This window comes from Balaenoptera acutorostrata, chromosome 1, assembly GCF_949987535.1.
Source record: "Balaenoptera acutorostrata chromosome 1, mBalAcu1.1, whole genome shotgun sequence".
Classification (NCBI taxonomy): Eukaryota; Metazoa; Chordata; class Mammalia; order Artiodactyla; family Balaenopteridae; genus Balaenoptera; species Balaenoptera acutorostrata.
The window spans coordinates 160,270,791-160,294,433 of record NC_080064.1 but is presented as its reverse complement, the minus strand read 5'-3'; the positions used below and the strand labels follow the sequence as shown (position 1 = coordinate 160,294,433).

Genomic DNA, 23,643 nt, shown 5'->3' with positions numbered 1-23,643 from the left:
ACAGGAAGCCGTGGGAGAGCCAGCCACCGCAGACCATCTTGATTTCCCCAAACACACCATTGCCCCCCTGGGGAAATCTGTTGGTGAAGTCCTAGGCGGTTCCTTTAAGAAGGGTCCTCTTGAGGTCACCTCAGCCATCCCCCGCCCCCAGGCAGGCTGTTTTCTCTCTTTCTTCCAAGCTGACTGGCTGAATGGTATGAGACTTTCTGCCAGGGAAACTGAGGTCTAGGGAGGCAGAGGGGCTTGTGGGGACACCACGGGACGATGTGGGGAGGGTGGTAAGGGGGAGGGGGGAGAGGATCAACCTGCTGAATCCCAGCTGTGACTCCTACCCTTGCACTCCCACCTCCTTTTTGCCTGGTGTTCAGCGGGGGTGACGGTGATGTAACAGGTGTGGAGTGCCAGCCACGTGCTGGGTGCCAAGCAAAACAGCCAGGGTGGGTGTATGCATCATCCGTGTCTGGGAAGGAAGGCCACCAAAAGAAGTGAGTCTGGTAGAAAGACTTGAAAGAGGGAAGGGAGGCACCCTGCTGGCTGGGGGCGGGGAAGACAGAATAAAAGTCTGCTGAGCTAGGATTAGAGAGAGAAGGTCCAGGCCAGCGCTGGGAAGGGATGCCCCTCGTTCTTCCCTACTCTGCTTCTCCCAAAGCTTGTAAATGTCCCAGACATGAGCCAGCCCAGGCCCCGCTACGTGGTAGACAGAGCTACCTACTCCCTCACCCTCTTCGATGATGAGTTTGAGAAGAAGGATCGGACATACCCACTGGGAGAAAAACTTCGCAATGCCTTCAGGTAATGTGGCCCAGAGCCCAGATTCCTCTCTCTTCTACTCCCCACCAAAATCTTCCTGTACCAGGGCATGACTCCAGTACCAGTGTCCCTAAGACAGAACGTGGGGAAGCCTCGGGGAGGTGAGATTCTGAACCCTGAATTTGAGATCCTACACCTCATCTCTACTGAGACCCCCAAGGAGGATGGGGAGTGGGAGCAAGGACCATCCGCAGGCTCAGAAGGGCTGTAAACCATCCCCAACCCCCTGCATGAGGTCTCGCCATATTCTCAGTCCACTCAAGTCTCTCCTGGGATCTTAAGGGAGCTGGAGAAGGGCATGCTACCATATGGGGGTGGGGAGCTGCAGAGCCTTTACTGCTCCTGTCCCTTCTCCTGTCCTTTCCTTATCAAGAAAAATCTGAAGCCTCCCCAACCCCCGTGCACTTTGTCCTCTTTCCCTCCTGGATGCTCCTTCCTTCTCCTGGTCCGCACAATGCCCAAAGACAGCCCCTAAGTTCCTGGGCTCTCCTAAAAGGTACCTACCAGGATGTGATCTCACCAGCCCCTGGGCTCTTTCCTCTCTCAGATCCCTGGAACTGTGCTGGCGGGTAGTGAAACCACGCCTATGAGGAGGGGGCTCCGCAAGGTGATCTATACCCACACTCCAGGAGCCTGAGGCTACGAGCTTTATCTTCCCCCTTCCCAGACGTCTGGCAGACCTCCCTCAGGCTTCACCGGGGTCTGGTTTGCTCTTCCTCACTCCCCTGGGGAAACAGCTGATTCAGTTACCTGAATTGAGGTCACTGGCAATGACTGAAGTAGAGATGCAGGTGGAACTGGTTCAGACTGGGGGAATCACCCACTTGAGTCTCCACTAAAAGCCCCAGCCCAACCCTACGTCTCCTGGGAGGCTCCATCTCTGCCCGGTTACAGTCAAGACCTTGGGTGCTAGCATCCAGGCACCATAGCCACAGCTGTGTCCCTCAGGCAGGTGGGCTCTGCCAGTCTTTATGCCCAAAGAGTTTAAGTTTGGGTTGTTACTGTACTGGAGGGATGAGGGTATCTGCTGTTGTCCTAAAAGATTAGGATGATGGATACCATAAAGTGATGCAGGGAGCTAACAATTCCCATGTGGCTGGCAGGAGAGCCTTGAACAGTACCTGGCACACAGAAGGTGCTCCAGTAAATATTTGTTTAATGAATGAATGAATGAATGTCTAGAAAGCTAATCTCTCTGTCCACTTCCCGTCTGGCTTCTGGAACCTCTGTATGGGTGTTTGGCATCTGTTCCCAGTTCTTCTCTCAGGCTTCAGATTGCTTTGCTCAATATATGACAGGCTTGCAAGTAAGGCTGGGCATGTATAAGCCCTCGAGTGGGTTGTTTTTCTTCCCCACCCAGCTCTCCATTCACGAGTCCAGTTTTCCCTGCCACAAACAAACATGAGAGAGCTCCTGCAGGCCTGATTCTCTCTTAGGACAAGCCTTTAGAGATACTTTAAGCTATTTACTACCAGTCCAACTCCCCATCCACCGTCCCAGGGATGGGAGAGGCACTACCCACCGCAGAGGAGACCAGGGAGTCAGATGGTGATAGTGATGGTGATTCTGTTCCTTGAAGTGCTGGTTGGGACAGAAAATCTACCCAGACTTTACAGGGTACAAAGCATTGTCTGTGCTGATTTCAGTTTTGGGTGACATCCAGGGGACCCAGTGTCAGGGAAACTATTTGTTGAGCAACAGCAAAGAGCAAGAATTGGTGCTGGGCAGGAAAGGAGGTCTAATCAGAGAGGGCCAGTGAGTCACCAGATGGGCCCTGAGTATTTGAGTTCCCTCAGCTGGGAGAAGAAAAGCAAATGCCTCCCACCCCCTTCTAGTCATCAATCCACCAGCTGTCACCCTTGAGATTGAAGGCCCTTGTTTTTACCACTCCTGAGTTTCTAATGAAAGGACCTCAAGGTGTTCAGCAAACAGGGGAGGGATCAACTCTCCCCACCCTGCGTTAACCAACAGTTTCCCCATTCTTCCCTCTCCTGATGAATTAACAGGGGAAAGAACTCCAGCACTGGAGTCATCACACACAAAGAATGGTAGGTCAGCAGAGGTGCACCCTGCAGGGACAGTGGAGCCTTCCTTTGGGGGGGAAGTTCCAAGAAATATGGCAGCAGCCCCCACTCAGACTGAGTTTCAATTCAGACCCATTCTTTCACTTATTCATTCATTCATTTCTTCAACAGATATTTACTAAGCACCCCAGTGTAATGCACGAAGTATACAAAGCTGAACAAGAGAGCCAGACTTCTCTCCATGTTGGGTTTACTGTGTAGTGGGAGAGATAGATGAAAAGCAAGAAATTACAACACAAGGTACACACAATGCTGCAGGAGCCCAGAAGAGGGTGCCCGGGCCTGTGTTCAGTCAGACCAGAGAAAGGCCATCTGAGGTGGAGGCTGGACTTGACACCTCGGCAGGCTCAGCCACCACAAAATCCATGCCTTTAAGCCAAGTCTTATAGACTTCCCAGGTGAGCGGTCAGCAATCAGAAGACCTCCAGCTGGTGCCCAGGGCACGGTGATGGCTCTCAAGAAAGTCCTGCCGCGTAGTGTGGGTGCTCACTGAATTTTGCATGAATGAGTGAACGAATGGATGAATGACCAAGAACAGGATATTATAATCTATTCCCAGCTCAGAGTGTCCAAGCTGTGCAGTGCTAACTGGAAACCTGCCCTCTTCCCCTCCAGATGTTCCTCGGCCAAGATCAAAACCACAGTGTTCAGGCTGCTCCCCGTGCTCTCTTGGCTCCCCAAGTACAAGGTCAAAGACTACATCATCCCTGACCTTCTTGGCGGCATCAGCGGTGGATCCATCCAGGTCCCACAAGGTGAGGGGATCCCCTCAGCCAAGCCTATTTCTCTCCCCACCCCATCCTCTGTGACCCCCATAACCCAACCATGCCCCTGGACGTTCACTGTCTCGGTCTTCTGCAGGCATGGCGTTTGCTCTGCTGGCCAACCTTCCTGCAGTCAACGGCCTCTACTCCTCCTTCTTCCCCCTCCTGACCTACTTCTTCCTGGGGGGTATCCACCAGATGGTGCCAGGTAAGGCCTCTCCCCTCTCAGCGGGCAGGTGACCTGGACCACGAGGATGGGCGGTGGGTGGCAAAGGGGGTTGGGGTGATTTCCCATCTGCATTCTCCTCTAGCTGGTGCTGCTTGGTCCTGGAGGGACCATCACTGTGAGTGTCAGTCCCAGGTCTTCTGTGACCTTGGAGAAGCCACTTAGCTTCCGTGAGCTCAGTTAGCATGACCTGTGGGGTCTCCCTCCCTGGAATGTGGGGAAGACTTGGTGGAACAAGATAATGCCATAAAGTGCTGAACAGATGTGGAAGATTACCATCTAACTCCCAGAATGGTCCCAGCAGACCACTTCAGGGACATATGGAGTTCTCTGGTGCTAAGTGAGGTGGAGAAAAAGGGCCTGATCACAAGGCCTGTTTCTGGCGCAGGCTCTGCTTATATTTCCAAGCCCATTTCCTCATGTGTCCAATAAAACAATATTAACAGTTGGGGTGAAAGCACATTGAAGAGTTGTAGATCATGGTTAGATGTGAACGGTTACTGTTATGCTGGAGAGGAGCCTTGGAGGCATGGGGCCCAGGAAGCATTCCTGGGCCCCTTTCTGGTTTCCACGGGTGTGGTCCAAACCTCTGACTTTTGCTGGCTGGGTGGGGCACCACAGGTACATTTGCCGTTATCAGCATCCTGGTGGGTAACATCTGTCTGCAGCTGGCCCCAGAGTCGAAATTCCGGGTCTTCAACAATGCCACCAATGAGAGCCATGTGGACACAGTGGCCATGGAGGCCGAGAGGCTGCACGTGTCGGCAACGCTAGCCTGCCTGACTGCCATCATCCAGGTGAGGGGGGCGGCCTCCATCTCTGCCGGGGTCCCACCTCAGGAAGGCACCAGCCCACCCTGCCCCTGCCTCAGAGTCCCAGTTTTGACATTAAAGCTGACTTAGGGCTCTACGTCTTCCCTCTTCCCCACTTCAAGGCTACAAATGACATTGAAAATTCAGAGTATCTCTCCTTACCTGTCTCCAGCAGGTGCATGAGACCAGCATCTACACCTAATAAAACTGTCCTGAGCTAATGACTGTCTAAAGGACTTCTGGCCTCTCTCCACTACCCTTTCCAGTGCCCAGCTCTCTGCCAGCACAGTGTTCCAGTTTCTCTAACATCGCTTATCCTCCTCCTTGGAGCTTCTTCTGCTCCAAGCCACGGCATCACCTGCATGACATAAATTGCATTTCCACCACATGCAAAGGACTCTGCTAGGTTTTATGAAGGCAAACACAGCAGGACAGAATGTAAGAGCAGGAAGCAACCTTAGAGGTTTCATTCATTGATTCATTCAGTTAATGTTTTTTGGTTGTTTCACTGTGCCAGGAACTGGGCTAGGCTCTGGGGATAAAAGATAAGTAAGAAAGAAGCCCAGTTCTCAAGGAGCTCACAGCCCAGCAGAGGAAGTAGCCATATCAACAGATAAACGTATAGGCAGTGAGATCAGCAGCATAATGGAGCTATGTATAAATAGCTTCAGGAACACCAAAGAGAAAGTCAGGGAAGGCCTCTCCTCAAAGAGAGGAGGTGACATTTGACCTCAGTCTAAAAGGATGAGTAGAAGTTGACCAGTAACCAAATGAACAAGGCATGGAAGGGACAGTCCAGGCAGGGGGAACAGCACCCCCAAGGCATTGAGGCCTAAGAGAGTGTGAACTGACCAGGGAATGGCAAGACAAGGAGTTTGGTATGGCCAGAGGGCAGGGGGCCTTTGGGGAATGGACCAGAGAAGAGGCTAGAAAGGTAGGCAGGGGCCAGACAATGAAGTCTGAAGTCCGTCCCCAAGCAGTGGCTTTGGGTCTGATTGGCAGTCGGTTTGGACCACTCAGACTATGGAGAAGACGACGGATGGGAGGTAGATGAGAATCAAGTCAGGGGACCTGTTGGGAGACTATGTAGAGGCCCAGGCAAGAGTGATAAGGTCCTAGACGAGGGTGGCGGCCAAGGAGATGAGGGGGTAGACTTGCGGAACCTTTTGCCAGGAACAAAATGAACAGGGGTTGGTCATAGATTGGAGATGGGAGGTGAGGGATGATGGCTCCCAAGTTTTTGGTTGGCCAACTGGGTGGGCAGCGGTGTCAATTACTGAGAGAGGAAACACTGGTGAGTACCAGGTTCATTTTACAGATGAGGAAACTGGAGCCAACAAGGTGAAGTGTCAGAGGCCTGTGCCCTGAGGGACTAAAGGTCTGCTGGCAGGAGAGGGCGAGACAAGGTCATGATGGACTCATTTCCCTAGAGCTGCTGCTATCCCAGGGCTGCACGGAACTCCAGCCCTGGGTTTGAGCCAGGCAGGTGTGGGAGCCGCTGACCCATCTTGGTCTCCCCCCGCCACCCCTCTCCTCTCAGATGGGCCTGGGCTTCGTGCAGTTCGGTTTTGTGGCCATCTACCTCTCTGAGTCCTTCATCCGGGGCTTCATGACAGCTGCTGGCCTGCAGATCCTGATCTCCGTGCTCAAGTACATCTTCGGACTGACCATCCCCTCCTACACAGGCCCAGGGTCCATCATCTTTGTGAGTCTAGGAACGCACCCCTGTGAATAGAGAGGGGCTTGAGCAGACACATGATTCAAGTTCACTGTCTTAAGAAGATCAGAGAGGATTCCAAGAAGTTTCCACTTTGGGAGGGAGTGTCAAACACGTGACCTTGAGGGCTTGCTGAGGTTCTCTGTGGTTAAACCCTGCAGAAAAGCAGAGGTACACTCTCCATCAGTTCCCCGTTCCAGTGCCTCAACCCCTCCCTGCCTGGGAAGTCTTTCCTTGTGTCTAATCTCCATCCCTCCTCCTTTAGCTTGAACTCTTTCTAGAGAAAGAGGAAGGGAATCTGCCTTCCCATCCCAGCACGAGCTCCAGACATGCCCTTTGGGAGAGGGTGGTGGAAAGTGGGATCCTGAGCAGGATCTGGATTCTGCTTTGGTGCCTCCGCGAGAGCTGATGACACCCCTTCACTGGCTCAGATGCTGGGTGGGAGTGGTATGGGAGGAAGGGGTGGGAGCCCACGAGCATGATGCTCTCTCCCACAGACCTTCATTGACATTTGCAAAAACCTTCCCCACACCAACGTCGCCTCGCTCCTTTTCGCCCTCATCAGCAGCGTGTTCCTGGTGCTGGTGAAGGAGCTCAACACTCGCTTCATGCACAAGATCCGCTTCCCCATCCCTACAGAAATGATCGTGGTAAGGACCTTGCCCAGGGGTGGAGGGCTGGGGCCCAGGCAAGAGAGGCTGTGAAAAAAGGAATCCAGCTCCAGTCAGAGCCAAGGGAGCCCCTCTACCCACCCGGCCCCCCGCCCACTCGCCCACTGTGAGCCAGCAGGACAGAAGTCAGGGGTGAATCCACTCCTTCCCCCTGTATATGGCTCCCACTCTTCCTGATCCTCAGGTTGACCCCCCTCAAGGAGGCAGGGGAGTGGGATCTGGGGTCCCCAAAGAAAAGGGAAGGCTTGAGAGGGACCCCTGCCCTGGCCCCAACTTATAGCCAATCCCAATTCTCCACTTTGGGGTTTGCAGGTAGTGGTGGCAACAGCTATCTCTGGGGGCTGCAAGATGCCCAAAAAGTATCACATGCAGATCGTGGGAGAGATCCAACGAGGGTGAGTCCAGGTGGCTGGGAAGCCTGGCCCCACACCCACTGCACCCCCCCAGGTTCAGAGTCAGAGATGAAATGAACTCTATGAAAGTACATTATAAACTCTGTGACACTGACCAGCTATGAATTATTACTATTACTAATTATGGAGAAGAGCCACACAATGCTGGCTGTTTCCTGATGGTGAGTCATGAAACACTCCCCGCGGAAGTCTCATTTGATGGATGCTGTTAAAGCAAAGCCGCTCTGATCAGCCCTTCTCTGGTTCTTTGCCTTGCTCTAATACATTGGCTCTTTTATCCACGTGGAAAGGAAGCCGTTAGGACTAACAAAATTCACTGAGCGTCTACTCTGTGCCAGGCACCACACTGGGCCTTGGGAGGGGAGGGGAGGTGCTTATGCTGCAGAGCTGGAGCAGGCAATGGAGAAAAGGCCCCACAGCACTGGGGGCTGCGGATATGCGGACGAGTGCGCGTGAAGAGTCCAGAATCTGGATGTGAACAAGTAAGGCCCTGCCGCTTACTAGCCCTGTGACCTCAGGCAAGTTATGTTCTCTAAGCCTCGGATTTTTGCTTTGTCAAGGGGAGTGATGGTAGCGGCCCTGCAGTATGGTACTGAGGATTCAAACTGAAAGGGGTAATTCACGTAAAGGCCCTGGCACAGAGTGGTGCCCAGCCGGTCCCTGTGGGTTGATGAAGATCGCGGTGCCCTCCCTCTCCTCACACCCTTGGGCCCTGCCTCCTTTCTGGCTCCTTGGCAGGTTCCCCACTCCCGTGTTGCCTGTGGTTTCACAGTGGAAGGACATGATTGGCACAGCCTTCTCCCTGGCCATCGTGGGCTACGTCATCAACTTGGCTGTGGGCCGGACCCTGGCCAGCAAGCACGGCTATGACGTGGATTCTAACCAGGTAGGTCCGGCCACCCCCAGCAGGGCTGAGCAGGACGGGCCAGGGCCCACAGAGGCCTGGCAAGAGATGTTTTGGGGCTCTGGGCTTAGGTGAGGAAGGCTGCCTGCTAGTGGGGAGGGGAGACTCTAACACCAAAAGGCTGACTTCTACTTGATTGGGAGTATGTGGCTTTATAGCAGTAGGGTCACTCTCAAGTTCAAGATCCAGCTTGCAAGGACAACTGTGTTTGGTCTGTACCCTGCACCCTACCCCAGCTTCCAATCCTGTGCCCACAGGAGATGATCGCCCTGGGCTGCAGCAACTTCTTCGGCTCCTTCTTTAAAATCCATGTCATTTGCTGTGCTCTCTCTGTCACTCTGGCTGTGGATGGAGCTGGAGGAAAATCCCAGGTGAGCGCTGGACCAGGGGAGTGTGGGAGGGATGGGGGAGTAGCAGAACAATTGCCCCGGAGAAGCCAGGCCAGCTGCTTCTCCAACCTTCCTCTCCCCTCCTTAGCCTCCAGTTGACCAAAGGCATCTATTGGAAACAAAACAAGAGCGAGAATTTCACACCTATTCCCTGTTTCCAAACTCTTTCTCTGAATAGATGTCAAGCCTGTGCGTCTCCCTGGTGGTGATGATCACGATGCTGGTCCTGGGGTCCTACCTCTACCCTCTCCCCAAGGTAAGAGCACAGCACGAGAGCAGAGGCCAGCGAGAGACTCCAATAAGAGCAGGTCCTAAGAGCTGTGTGGCACTTTACAGATTACAAAGTGCCATCATTGTCATACTTTGTCCTAGTCACAACCTGTGAAGTGGTAACGCAGGTTTTACTCTCCCCATTGTACAGGTGAGGGAAACTGAGGCTGAGAGGGTCTAGGTGATCTGCTTGTGGTGACAAGGCTCACAAGTGCAGGGCTGGTCACAAACTCCAGCCTTCTGACTTCAGAGTCCACGCCCAAGTCAATGTTTACAAGTCAGTGTGGGCGCCTGGCTAGGAGGGCTCTAGGCACGGGCCATGTGGGGATGAGGGAAAAGGGGAAGGGCAAAGATGGGGCCAGGGGCTCTATGACTCTAGCACCTGCACTCCAACCCTAAGATTGAATGCAAAGATTTGGGGTCTCTGCCAGCAGAGATGTTCTAGAACTGCAACTCTGTCCTGCCAGGTTTCAGGGTCAGGTGTTTGCAGGAAGGGCAGGAAAAAATGGACACCCCAGGTGACAAGGAACAATGTTCTGCTTCCCCAGGCTGTGCTAGGAGCCCTGATTGCTGTCAACCTCAAGAACTCCCTCAAGCAACTCGCCGACCCCTACTACCTGTGGAGGAAGAGCAAGCTGGACTGTGTAGGTATTGGGCAGCCTCTGGGTACCCATTGTGCCCTTGCCGCCTCCTCCAACCCCACAGCCCTGTCATTTCTTCTGTCAGTGATCCCTCTGGTCGGCTGCTCGCTGATTAGCATAACCGAGTGCTAACAGCTCAGGTTTTGGAGTGAGACATCTTATGTTCAAATCCTAACTCAGCTGTTCACTGGCTTTATGACCAATGGAGAGTCCCTTAACCTCTCTGAGACTTGGCTTTCTCATCTGTGAAATGGGTATCTTATACTCTCTACCCCCCACCTCAGGATGCTTATGAAATGAGATAATACAAGTAAGGAGCACATTGTCGAATTGTATCTTGTGTTCAATAAAATTTAGCTATTATTATTTTTATGATTTATAGTTCCAAAGAAAGCTAAATGAAATCATTTTTAAAAACAAAAAAACCTAGAACATAAAGCCAGCGGACCAGGATCTTGAGCAGGTTACCAGACTTCTCTGGAGTTCTGTTTCCTCATCTGTAATGCGGGTGATGGTCATGGCTGCGTCACACACTGGCTCTGAGGATTAAATGAGATCATAATGGGAAAGCACCATGTAACCATAAAACAATCAGCAAACATGACTTATTGTTTTGATTAGTCACATTCCCAACGCATCTTCCACTGGGCAGTTGAAATGAGGCTACCATATATTGATGACACTGCCTCATCCCCACTTAAGCCCCACCATAAGCTGTGAGAAAGGATTTACTAACCTTCTTTCAAGATGATGAAACCAAGCCTCAGAGAGGTTTAGTAACACATCAAAGGCCACAGAAGTAGTAAGTGGTAGAGTCAGGACTGGAACCCCAAATCTTAGACTCCAAACCTCTGGACTGTACTGTCTCCTAGGGGAGAAGGTACACTTGCCCAGTATGAGAAGGAAATCCTTAAAGCCAGAGAAGTGAGTGGTCCATCTGGGGTCCCCCAGGGAGTGAGGGATGAGGATAGGGAGAAAAATGATGTCCCAGTTCCCACCCCGAGAGATCTGCTTTTATCACATCCCAACAATCCCCCCCACTATGACAATAGTTCCTGATATTTACATAGTGCTTTGGGTTCCCATCTGATCTTCACAATTCTCTATAAGAGTGTGGGCAGATTTATTTCCTTCAGAGGAACATGGGGGACTCTAAAACACCACAGGAGGCAACTGTCAAAACTGCATCCAATCCTGCCCCACAGTGCACACAACCAGGCCCCAGGCTATCAGATCAGGAAATGTAGCTGAGCACGTGTCAGGCACACAGCTTACTATCAGATGGAGGAATGGAACTCAGGTTTACTGAGCACTCACTGGGCGTCCATCACTAGGCTAGGACCTTATCTTCCTTAACTCTTTAATCCTTTCATGAAGCTGGTATTATTATTCCCCCTTTGTGAATTAGGCAACTAAGGATCACACAGCTAGTGAGTAGGAGAATGAAATTTGGAACCCAGGCATATCTGAGCCAAGACGCCGACTCTTCTCACTGAGCCATCCTGGCTCCCTGTGTGTGCTGGGGTTGTCTGTTAGCAACCTGACAAAATCAGGGAGTCACACTCAAGCTAAGGGAAACGGGCAAGTGTAACCAAAGCTCAGTTACATAAAACAGTGCAAAAATGCCGTGAAAAGGGAAGGGTGGGTCTGAGGTTGTGCTCACAGAGAATGACCTTGGCTGATGCAGGAAGACTTCCCCAAAGGGGCAGTTTTCTCCCCAGGCCTGCTTTGACATCTCTCTCTTCACAGTGCATCTGGGTGGTGAGCTTCCTCTCTGCCTTCTTCCTGAGCCTGCCGTATGGTGTGGCAGTGGGTGTCGCCTTCTCCATCCTGGTTGTGATCTTCCAGACTCAGTTGTAAGAAACAGCCCCTCCCCACAAGGCACAGCAGTGGGGCCCCTGGGCCAGTCTGCCAAGGGCTCCCATGTGAGGCCTGGCCCAGCCCACTGTGTACTGTCACCTTCTGGGCCTGGCACTGGAGGGGCTACCAGGCCCAAGGAGACCCTGGCCCAGCCAGGACTTTCGGCACAGGCTGGGCTGCCTGACTTCCCATATCCTGAAAACCCAGGGGAAGCCATCACAGTCTTGGAGGGCTGGGGGACCAGAGTAAGTAGGAGTCAAGCAAGTGGGTGAGACTCAGTGCCCTTTCAAGGGTGCTACTAGACCCCAGACCAAATGGAACCCCACCCCAAGGGAACAGCAAGCCAGAGGACAGCTACGTCCTTGCTATAAAAACATTAAGTGGGCTTCCCTGGTGGCGCAGTGGTTAAGAATCTGCCTGCCAATGCAGGGGACACGGGTTCGAGCCCTGGTCCGGGAAGATCCCACACCTGTGCTCTAGAGCTCTCGAGTCACAACTACTGAGCCCATGTGCCACAACTACTGAAGCCCACGCACCTAGAGCCCATGCTCCGCAACAAGAGAAGCCACCTTAATGAGAGGCCTGTGCACTGCAACAAAGAGTAGCCCCCACTGGCCACAAATAAAAAGAAAGCCCATGCGCAGCAACGAAGACCCCATGCGGCCACAAATTAATTAATTAATTAATTAATTTTTTAAAAAAAAGTTAAGTGAAACAGACCAGTGGGTCCAGGCCAGGGCAGGAAGGATGCTGAATATCCGGGAAACCCTGTCTTCTCTTCTTGAGAACTCAGAACCAGGAAGTGGTGACTTTAGGGCCATTTAAGCATGTCACCTTGCTTACTCCCCACCCTTTCTCCCCCTCTGAGCCCCAGCCTGGGAGCTATGTCAAGGAGCTACCTGTCAACCCTCTAATTATAGCCCAGACACAGGCCATCAGGCATACGTCTCCAGTGCAGAAAGACAAACACAAAAACCCCAGGGTGAGGAAGGGACCCTCTCTTGGCCTGCCTTTGCCCAACCCCCAGCCCCAGTGTCCCTCCAGGCCCATCTGCTAATAGCATTCTCTTATGTTTTTCTTTTCCTTCTTCATCCAGTCGAAATGGCTATACTTTGGCCCAAGTCATGGACACTGACATTTATGTGAATCCCAAGACCTATAATAGGGTGGGTAATCCAAGCTTGTGACCTCCCTCTTTTGCCCTACCCCCACCCCAAATAAAAGGGTTTTTTAAAAAAAAAAAAAGCCAATAAAGATAGTGCTGCTAACTGAGCTGAGTCTTCCTGTCACAGGCCCAGGAAATCCAAGGGATAAAGATCATCACTTACTGCTCCCCTCTCTACTTTGCCAACTCGGAAATCTTCAGGCAAAAGGTCACTGCCAAGGTAAGACTCAGTCCTCTGGTGACCAGAGGGGCTGGACAGAGCGTGCCTGGAAGATGCAAGAAAAGGAGCTGGGAGCTGAGAGCAGGCCACTTCCAAAGAGGGTAGAGGTTAAGACTGCTCTCCGTTCTCTCCCTACAGACAGGTGTGGACCCCCAGAAAGTATTGCTGGCCAAGCAAAAATACCTCAAGAGGCAGGAGAAGGGGAGAACAGTGCCCATGCAACAGAGGAAGTCCCTATTTATGAAAACCAAGGTGAACTGAAGCTAGAAACAGCCCATGCCCTCTCCCCTGCCCTCTCTGATCTTGTTACCCGGTACCCCACCTCCCAGTACCCTTGAAGTCAAAGACATCAAGTCTCTGTGGCCACTGCCTGGTGGGTATTGCCTGGTGGACATCTTCTCCTTAGATGAGGAGCTGTCAGCTCTTAGGGTAACCACTGAACTCCCACGGCCCGTCCTCATTTTCTGGCTAAGATAGGATATGCCCATGGACTTATGCGCAACCCCATACGGGGAGCAGCAGTGAATTTCCTGGGGTACCCAGCCAACCTAGATCTAGCAAGGTGGATGTAGGTGTGGGAGTTCTGCGGAGAAGAAGGCAGACATGGATAAATGCAAAAAAGGAACTCAATTGTTTCCAAAGGGCCTTTCTCTCCGAGCAGAGTGGGCTGAGGCTTCAGTGCCTCTCTTGGAAGGGTTGTGGGAGACCACACGTGCAGGCCCTACCTAAGGAAGGGGCTTTGGGAGATGCCGGTCCTATGGGCTTTTGGGGGCTTATATTCACCACCGCCAGGTTCAGTTACCTCCACCTGCACGCTCCTTGCCCCAGCTTCAGCCACAGCCAAGTCTGACTGAGTGTGATGATCCCTGACTCTGCCCTCCTACTCCCGCCCTCCAGACTGTCTCCCTGCAGGAGCTGCAGCAGGACTTTGAGAATGGCTCCCCAACTGACCCCAACAACAACCAGACGCCTGCTAATGGTGCCAGCGTGTCCTACATCACCTTCAGCCCTGACAGCTCCACAGCTGCCAGTTGTGAGCCCCCGGCCTCCGCTGAGCCCAGTGACATCCTGGCCAGCGTCCCACCCTTTGTCACCTTCCACACCCTCATCTTCGACATGAGTGGGGTCAGCTTTGTGGACTTGATGGGCATCAAAGCCCTGGCCAAGGTGAGGCCCTCGGGTGGAGGGAGTGCCAGCCCACCCCCCAACCCTAACCGTCACCCCTGCCCTCCTACACTCCCTTTCCTTGGAGCCCTCATTTCAACCAACTGAGCGAGATAGCTCGCCAAGGAACCTAACAACTCCTAAGATCCCTTTTCCCCAGATGCTCCCAGGACAGAATGCTCTCTGCAGAGCAGGCCCAGACAGCACAAGGCAATGCCTGCCTGGGGAGGGACACCAAAGGCAGGCCCCGCTGGTCCGCCCTGTCCTAGCACCCCTCTGTAACAGAGTCCACCCCAAGTTCCCTCTCAGGCCGCCAGGAACCCACCCCAGGGTCCTCTGAGTAGAGTTCAGCTTGGCCCTGGTTCGTGGTCTGCCGTTCCTTCCCACACTCACCCAGACACTCTAGCGTCAGCCGGTTCTGGCCAACAGAGGAAAGAAGACATAATATCAGTGCCCCACATCCTTAGACCAAACACACAGCTCACAGGATACCTTGAATAAATGTATCCACCTGATAACTTTTCAGCGGCCACTTCCGATGACAAGGAGTCAGTAAACCTCAGAGGCTGGCCCAGAGAGAAGCAGCCCAGAGAAACTGAGGGGTACAGAGAGCACATAGGCTGATGGCATCATCAGCCAGGTGCACAGAAGCCTCCATGCCCAGCCCTGGGCTCAACCTGCTTCCCTGGCCTGGACCTGGCATGAAGCTGGGCAAAGCAGTAGCCTCTCTGGGCCTCGGTCCTCCCCTGCAGTTTCTGCCTGAAGCCACGAAGTCAGGAAAGAGGTGGAGTCCAGGACTCTAAGCTACTGAAAGAAAAGATCTGGCTCCATAAGAAGGGGTCATGGGGACTTTAAGTGGCTGCCTCATTGGCAAAGTCCCACGTCCACCCACTTTCCAGAGAAGCCGTCAGCCAGCACTCCAGGGAGAAGTGGTGTGCTTTGCTGCTATTTTTATCTTTGGCTGCCAGGGCTCTGGGGGCTGCTTATTTGTTTGGCTTCCCCTCTGATGTGCGTTTTGTGAATCAGTTTTCAGGCCCACTCAGAACATTCCTTTCCTTTTGTCTCCCTACCCAACACCCTCCCAACTCCTCTAGCTGAGCTCCACCTATGGGAAGATCGGTGTGAAGGTCTTCTTGGTGAACATTCATGGTAAGAGAAGGAGGACATTTAGGCGACTGGAAGGCTGGCAAGGGGCTGGGGTGGGAATAGGTGGGTGGGATGCTGAGTAGTGAGTGGGGTAGAAACGAGAACAGCCAAATGTTCCCCTAAACTACTGGCTGCTCATAAGCGTTTGGGGCACAAGTTAGAAGAGACTACAGCCGGGTTAGATAACATCCTAGGGGTCTCAATTAGAGAGTGGGGGGATCATGGAGTTAAGAAATGACAAGTAGGATTCTAATTTGCCCACCAATAATTTGCCACGTATCTTTGGCCAAGTCACTTCATCTGTCTAGGGATCGATTGCCACCTACATAAAATGAGGCCAACTAGATAAATTTGGGAATCTTCTCCAAATCCAAAAGTCTATGAATAAGCACAAAACATAGATATACCATAACTATCCAGGGAAGACACAGATACACAGTTTTATATGCACACAGTCTCCAGGGCCCACATACACAGCCCCAAACCACGTCCACATGGCAGTGGACTTTCACGTCATCAGCATGTGTGCAGAGTGCAGGGACACGGACGCACAGCAAGAGCGCACAGACACACAGGAGAAAGGGAAGGGGCACATACTTGCACACCCCGTTTCCCGCGGAGGGTCAGCAACTCCCAGCAGGCCTAGCCAGCTTCGGCGCTGGCCTGAGCACAGCCCAGGCTCCGTGCAGGCGCCGTTCAGGAAGAGAGTCTGCACTGGCAGTGACCTGCTCTGCGTGTGCTCCAGAGTTAGAATCAGAGGCTCCCGCCGACCCTCACCAGACACTCCTCAGGACGTCATGTCCAGGATTGGGTAGGAATAAGGGCTCTTCCACACACTGGACATTGTAGGAAAGGTCTGGGTAAACAATAGGAAGGATGGACCCTCAAGGGACAGAATGGGCAGAGGTTTTAGCCTTTCCCACTCGAATCACCGCGAAGTACCAACTCCCTGAATCAAACTGCTTCCTTCTGCCCTGGGGTGAAGGTTCAGCATCCTCAAGCTCATGTTGCCCTCTGCTGTCCATAAATGATACTGCAAAGCCAATGTGAAGGCGCTAGGATACAGCAAGAGCACAACCCTCAGGCCTCTCTCTCCATCTCCTTCAGGCCCTCTCACCATTTTCCCCCAACCCCAACTCCTGTCCACGGCGGTGTTACCTTTTGAAGGTGATCTTTCCCTCCTTCCAGCCCAGGTGTACAATGACATTAACCATGGTGGCGTCTTCGAAGATGGGTGTCTAGAGCGCAACCACGTCTTTCCCAGCATACACGACGCAGTCCTGTTTGCCCAGGCAAAGGCCAGGGAAGTGGCCCCAGGACGCAACTTCCAAGGGGTAAGGTCTCTGCACCTGAGGAATCCTAGGCCCTGGGTCACTGAAGTAGCAGGACAGTTTGGGTTCCAACACCAATTCTGTCAATTAACTTTTCTGAATCTCAGTTTTCTTATCTGGGGAATGGGTACTCTAAGGTAACATTATCTACCACGGGATTTTTCTTTTGTTTTGGTTTTAAGATTAACTGATAATTGTATCTTTTATGTCACTTGAACGAGTTTTGTATATTACAAAATCCTTATTAATATCAATTTCCAGATCACACAAACACCCAAAGCATAGCAGGTTATGCCTGGTATTCTGGCATCGCTCACCCCTGCTATTCCTTCACTCTTTCTACAAGAGGCTTTGGGAAAGGGAGGGGAGTAAGCCTGCCTGTTTTAATTTAGCAGAGCTTGGAGATTTCAGGCTGGTGATGGATGAAGAGTGTGGATCAGAGTTTTGTCTCAGCTTCTTGACATTTAATTTACTAGCTCAGTAAGTGGTATGCAAATGAGCTACAAATAACACTGTCTACAAATAACACTCCAGAAAGCTGGGGAGGCAGAAAAAGCCCATCCCACTGGGGTCCCTGCCCAGGCATCCCCAGCCGACGCCACCTCCCCAGCTCCCTTGCCAGCTCAGCTTCTGCCCTTGGCCTCCCAAGACTCTGTGCCCCAGTCCATGAAACAGACCTCTTCTGCCCTCTGTGGGTCATAAGAAAGGCTTTTCTGGCCCTAGAGCAACCATTTGCTCTTCGCTTTAAGAGACTGATGAGGGTGAAGCCATCTGTTCTAAGCGCTGAAAGCCTGCCCAGGGAAACACGGGGCCTGGCGCCTGCCTACCACACAGAGGGAAACTGTGAGAGCAGCGGCCTTTCTAGCCTCACGCACCTTGTCACCAGAGCAAAGAGAGGGAGATTCCAGAAGAATCCTCATCATCCGTTATTGCACAAATAATGTCCAGTATTTACAGTTTATATATTCTTAAAAATGTATATTATATGTATTGTGTATTTAACTATTACAGAATATATTCATATCTATAAATGATACACACACACACCCTTTTCAACAGCATGGTGCGGTAGAGAGCCAGCAGAGTGAGTTTGATAATCCTACTTTTACAGATGAGGAAACAGATTCCCAGAGAAGGGAAATGGATTCGCAGGTCAGGCAGCTAGCCAGTCATCCTTGTAAGCTAGGTAAACCTTCCCTGCCTCTGAAATGCCCACCAAGGAAGCCCACCCTGATGTACACCTGTCTGCTGTGAGGAGGAAAGCCACAGCTGTGCTGTATTTTGAGAGGCAAATGAGGGAGGTGAGGGAAAGGTCAAGAGGGCAAGTTATGCATCAGAACACATGGTTCCCCCCGACACCCCGGAGCCTGCCATTTGTGCCAGACCGTCATTCAGTCACTGCAGCTCATTTTTGCACTTGTTTCCCCCATCCAGGCTCCAGTGGACCCTGAGCTCTCTTTGTACGATTCAGAGGAGGACAGTCCCAGCTGCTGGGACTTAGAGCAGGTAAGCTGAAGGCTGGGGGTCAGGAGGAAAAGGAAGGAGACCTTCTCAAACCCAAAGTGTTGGCTGGGCTCTCCCATCTCCAAGCCAGAGCAGTCACCTTGAAGGCAACAATGTTTCTTTCAATAGGAGATCTTAATTCTTCTCACTCCCTGAAATGCATCATGGGGGAAGGGAGAGTCACTGGACCAAGTCCTGGATAACTAGTATCTATTCTTAACTCTCCAACGCACCCGCTACTTGATCTTTGGCAAGCCACATAACACCACCAGGCCCCAGTGTTTATCATTGTAAAATAAGGGAAATATGGGGAATATCTTGTCCCATCTACCTAACAAGATTAGTGGGGGATGCTTCTGTTCTCTTGTTAATTCAACTGGTATTTATGGAGTGCCTACTACTTGCCTGACACTATCCCAGGGTAGGCACACAGCAGTGAACAAAACAAAGATCCCTGCCCTTAGAAAACTTACATTCTGGTAGGATCAGATGAATTCTAGGGATACATGAGCGATACAAGTATTACTGCACGTGGATGGGCTTTAAGAGCTAAGAGCTATGCAGGTGTGAAGTCTTACTTCACATAGAGCCCTATGGTCCTGACATGAAAAGTAGCCCCACCCCAATGCCCTGAATTAAAAGAAACCACATCATTAGGTTTAGAGAAATTTGGCTCTGGCTCTATAAGAAGTAACATCTCACTTTGTGCCTCTTCCCATTCTTTTTGGGTATGAGTTCCATGGTCCTCTAAACATGTCTCTGGGGGTGCTGAGGGCATGCAGGAGGCATTAGGAAAGAGAGCCGGGGCCACAAAGATTTGGCGGATGGATTTCTGGGTCCCCATGGAATCTCCAGCACATTACAAAAACCTGGGTAGGACCAAAATAGCTTATCACAGCAAGAAAGGACTTCAGAGATTGTCTGAGCTCAACCCTCATTTTACCTAATGAAGAAAGTGGAACGAAAAAGGAGGGCAGGACCTGTGAAAGTCACACAGCACACCAGAGGTGATTCAAAATTAGATTTCAAGCATCTTCTCTTGTCACCTCTGTACCAGTTCACCTCTTAGGCCGACCCTGCCTCTCCCCGGTTCACATACACACGTGCACACACTCACACACACTTCCTCAAAATGCCTCTTTCCAGCCAGGGGTTCATAGGGTCACCTGGCGATTGCGACCGCTCTGAACCCAACAGGTCTGATGCTGTCTCTCCCCCTCCCACTTCCTCCCTGTGGCCCTGCAGGAGATGTTCGGCAGCATGTTTCATGCAGAGACCCTGACCGCCCTGTGAGGGCCCAGCCGGTTCCCGTGCTGCCTGCAGAGCACCTGGCACCTGGGACTCCCATGAAGGATGAGATCATGGGATCATGATCATCTCCTGGGATCATGGAGAGTGGCGGGTAGAGGAGAACACCTCCACCAGGACTCCAGTACCTCTCCATCCTCCTCCTCCTCTCTCATTCCCCTCCTGGCATCTCTAGAGCAAGCCAATCTCAATGGCAGGGAGAGACACCTCTCCATCCTTCTGCTGACCCTCAGGGCCCCAGCCAACAGCAAGCAAGCCTCCTGCCCACTCCACCGCTCCCACCCACAGCCTGCCTGTGGCAGCTGACAGGACCCCCGACTGCTGGACTTTGAGCCAGGAACAGAGAGGAAGCCGTGTGCTGACTTACAGTGCAAGCTTCGAAAGTGTCCTGGCTCCAGCATGGCTTGGTGTCAGATGGTGTCAAGCTGTCACAGGACACACAGACGAACTTGCTTAGGACTCTGTGGCTTGCCCTCTCCAGCTGCCCAGAGTCTGTCTCTGGCAGCTCTGTGCCCCTGGGACCATGTGCTCCCACAACCCAGGTATCTCTGTCTTGGTGACTATGTCCCCTTCCTCCTCATCTCAAGGCTGCTGAGACCTCCACTACTATTTAGCACATCAGACTCTAGCCTGGGGAGTGGCTACCAGAGCTACCACCCCAGGGGCAGCCCACCAAGGTAGCCACACCAGCCTCCTGAAACATTATCACTCCCCCTGCCCTCAAGGGCTGCTTCCTTCTACTTGAGACCAGGTAGGAACCCAAAAGGGACAGGGGGGTAGCTGGCAGAATCCTCTGGCAGCCCAGCAACAGATACTAGTTATTCTGCACAAAAGCTTTCCCTCTTTGTACTGGAGATGTGGAGGGGCAGGGGCGCTAGTACCAATCCAGGGCAAACTGGTGGGACCTGGGCCCCGACAGTCTCCCTGACCTTAGCAATGCCTCCCCCACTTGGGAAATCTGCCTTGTCCTCTTCATTTGGCAAAGAGCCAATGATTTTAACTCTCCCTTATCAGCTTGGGGCCTGAATCGTTCAGCCAGGCAAGGGAGGACACCCCACCAAGGGCATATCCCAACTGGGTAACAAGCATGGAGAAGGGCTGATCCAGACTGGGTCTTCCTCCACAGGGATTCCTTAACAAACTCAGGACCTGAGGCCATCTCCTTCTAGGAGAGATGAGAAGAGGGGTTAAGTTCTCTCTATACATAAGAAGGTAGAGAAACCCCACTGTTGACTTGAAAATAAATAGGTTCCATGTGCAAGTGTTTGGGAAATTTTCCATGGAAGTGCACCAAAAACCTTTTGGCCTCTCCCCACTGATTCTCCCAAGTTCCTTCAATGAATGATCCCTGCCCAACAGGTTGGGCTGGCCCAGCCTGGAAAAATGTCCGAATTCCTAACTTCAGCCTGACCTGCACTGTGTGCCTGTGCATTGAGTGAGCTGGTCAGCTAGCAAGTCTTCGTAGAGTTAAAGGAGGGGGTGCTGGTGAAGAGCCAACAGATTCTTGGCCTACAAGCATTGCTTCTTTGTGAATTCATTATGCCATCTGGCTGCCAATGGAACTCAAAACTTGGAAGGCAGAAGACAATGTTATCTGGGATTTACCGTGCCCAGCACCCGAAGTGCCAGATTTCGAGAGGACAAGAACCGTAGCCAATGAAAACTCACCCTCCCCTGCTCCACCTCCTGCAAAGTCCAGCTCAGGCCCAAGAGGTGTGGGAAGGTCACAGAGCCTCAGGACATCCCAAGTTAGAGGTGCCTTGTGAACCAAGTGTCTAGAACCCTTGAGGACTTGATGAAGTGACTGTTAACCCCCAGGCCAGCCCCAGACCAACAGGTGATTGCTGACTCACAGTGGCCTGGAGTTGGGAGCTCAAGGAGGGATCCTGAAACATGTCCAAGGGTGTAAGTACTCATAGAGACCACAGTGGATGTAAGATTGGAAACACCTGGGGTGGAGGGAGGCCTTGAAGAGAACTTCACTGTTAGAATACTTTGGAAAGGACATAAATTCACACAGACCACTCACTGGACATGACTGAGGCAAGAAAGGAGAGCAAGATAGTGAAATAATCCAGAATTTCAATACTTTTGAATGTTCTTAGTTATACTGACCTGCAATAATGTGGTTCCTGGAGAAGACCAGGACTCTTGAGATATTTGTGTAATTTATTTAATTTAAACGCCATTCTCCTTTTGTTCATTTTGCTAATAAAGTGGTTTTGAAATGTGAACAAATACACGTGTTCGGGTGGTTTTACAGAGAGGCAAAAGAAGTCACCTCCAGGAAGAGGTGGCTTGCTTTGCCCTGTCCTGGGGAAAAGAAACAGAAAGCTGAGACTTCTTGAATCTCCCAGCTGCTCTCCAGGTTCCGGTTTTCCACTCCTGAGAATGAATAAACTTCCACGATCCAGCTGAAGAGCAGAGATTGGGGCATGACACCTGGACTAAGGGATCCCCATACTCAGGACCAATTCCCAGAGCCAACTCTGTGATTTCTGTGGCTATCAGGGAAGTCAAACTTCCACCATCTCTTCTGTATATGTTTCACGTGCTAATTCTTCAACATTCATGAGACGTCTGTTAAGGGCCAATCCCATCAATACTCAGCAAAGTTTTCAGAATCCTTGGTTTGGAGGAGCACACAATCTCCGACATTTCCCTCCCCTGTTTGTGAGACAATGCAAGGAGCAAAAGGCCAAAGGACTCAAGTGTCCAACGAGCTAGGCTGATTCTCAACTTTGTTTGCTAACTGTAGGAAATGGGAGGAAGTAAGAGGAATCACAGAAAAAGAGCAAAGGCTTGAGGGAGACAGAAATAGAATGAAGTGGAAAGAGATGGAGGACTAGAGATAAGAAAGATCAGCGGGATAGATGCATGGAAACAAAGAGATCAGGAGAGCTAGAAAAGGGAGAAACAGGTGAAGGAGGAAGAGGATATATTGCAGGGGCAGAGAAGTCACTGAGTTTCAAAATGATAATTTATGTAAAATAAACTAATCTTGCTTTATCGTGCTATTCAACTGCCCTGCAAGATCTGAGTAAACTGGCAATTAGCATTCCTCCGCTTTGAATTTTATATATGTTTTTAATGATGCTATCTTAGCCTGAACCCCTCCCCCCGCCAAAGTAGAACATGAGACAAAAGCTTCCATACAGGTATTTGGGAGGTGATCCCAGCAAGCGGGAGTGAAAGGCAGGAGGAGTGAAACAGGGAGGGAGGGAAAGCCAACAAAAGAATGAGTTACTGAGGTAGCCCCTGTGGAGGGCAACTGGGGCTCCAACCTCCTGGGCCATCCTAGGAGCTCTGCAAAATGCGTCTCCAAACTGTCCTGGAGAAACATTTAACCATCATTCCCATCTCCTGTTGGTCAAGGGTGATCCCTTGGATATTAACTCTCCAACAATTATGGGTTGCATGGACGTGAGCACAGAGCAGTTCCCAAGGGATCCCATGCTGTGGCATCAAGGAAGCCCCCTAGGACAGGAAGGAAGAGGTGTGCATGGCTCCAGGGAGAGACCAGCAGGTAAGACTGCTCAGAACTGTTACCCCAAAAGAGGCTTCGTAGGAGAGTTTTGAGTGGCGTAAAAGTGGCATCTAAATCAGATGCATTTCTTTAACTTATCTTTAAAACGCATTTTTACCTTTAGTTGTAAAACTACAACATGGCTTTAGCAGTCTTTGGGAGAGTAGTGTCAAAACTTCTATGTTAACTAGACTTATTGTGGTGATCATTTTACAATATATACAAATATCAAATCATTATGTTGTACACCTGAAACTAATATAATGTTATATGTCAATTATATCTCAATTTTTAAAATTCTATAAGATGATCATCTCCCCATTCTACAATGGAATGGAGTATTTTAAGACTCTGCCTTCCTAAACATAGTTTCTAATACAATTCCTTGTTAAGAAGAACCAGGGCCCCTCAGAGCAATGGCTGGTTCCAGGGCCAGGGTAGGGTAGGCACAAAATGAGTCTGAAACAACTTTTTATGCCAGAAGGCAAGGAATTGTTAAAAAAAAAAAAAAGATGGAGGCATATCACAAGGACCAGATTCAAGCACCTTCTACTAACTGAATGTAGGGCAATTTGGCCACCAAAAAAAACACAATGATGAATTTTAAACCAATAAAAAGAAGAATTGATTCTATACCAATACTAGATAGATAGATAGATAGATAGATAAAAAGATAGATAGAAGATAATTGTAGAGGATTTGTAGTATTTTGTAACATC

The 23,643-nt window shown here is 51.2% G+C and overlaps 1 protein-coding gene across 2 annotated transcripts in view; it reads left to right on the top strand.

Annotated features, from left to right (window-relative positions):
* SLC26A9 (solute carrier family 26 member 9) overlaps positions 1-21,576 on the top strand; it is a 28,208-nt gene extending 6,632 nt beyond the window's left edge. Inside the window, exons 2-21 of one of the 2 annotated variants that reach the window (XM_057555177.1) lie at positions 650-792; positions 3,510-3,649; positions 3,756-3,866; positions 4,506-4,681; positions 6,237-6,401; positions 6,911-7,063; positions 7,397-7,479; positions 8,236-8,383; positions 8,659-8,772; positions 8,969-9,046; positions 9,609-9,704; positions 11,451-11,557; positions 12,658-12,727; positions 12,854-12,946; positions 13,085-13,198; positions 13,844-14,113; positions 15,205-15,259; positions 16,445-16,590; positions 18,022-18,093; positions 19,336-21,576. In XM_057555177.1, the coding sequence (XP_057411160.1) occupies positions 668-792; positions 3,510-3,649; positions 3,756-3,866; positions 4,506-4,681; positions 6,237-6,401; positions 6,911-7,063; positions 7,397-7,479; positions 8,236-8,383; positions 8,659-8,772; positions 8,969-9,046; positions 9,609-9,704; positions 11,451-11,557; positions 12,658-12,727; positions 12,854-12,946; positions 13,085-13,198; positions 13,844-14,113; positions 15,205-15,259; positions 16,445-16,590; positions 18,022-18,093; positions 19,336-19,383 (2,364 nt within the window). In that variant the 5' untranslated portion in view covers positions 650-667 and the 3' untranslated portion in view covers positions 19,384-21,576. Of the gene's footprint in view, positions 1-649; positions 793-3,509; positions 3,650-3,755; positions 3,867-4,505; positions 4,682-6,236; positions 6,402-6,910; positions 7,064-7,396; positions 7,480-8,235; positions 8,384-8,658; positions 8,773-8,968; positions 9,047-9,608; positions 9,705-11,450; positions 11,558-12,657; positions 12,728-12,853; positions 12,947-13,084; positions 13,199-13,843; positions 14,114-15,204; positions 15,260-16,444; positions 16,591-18,021; positions 18,094-19,335 lie in introns of those variants that run through there. The other variant, XM_057555180.1, reaches the window with a different exon arrangement.
* The last annotated feature ends 2,067 nt before the right edge of the window (positions 21,577-23,643 follow it).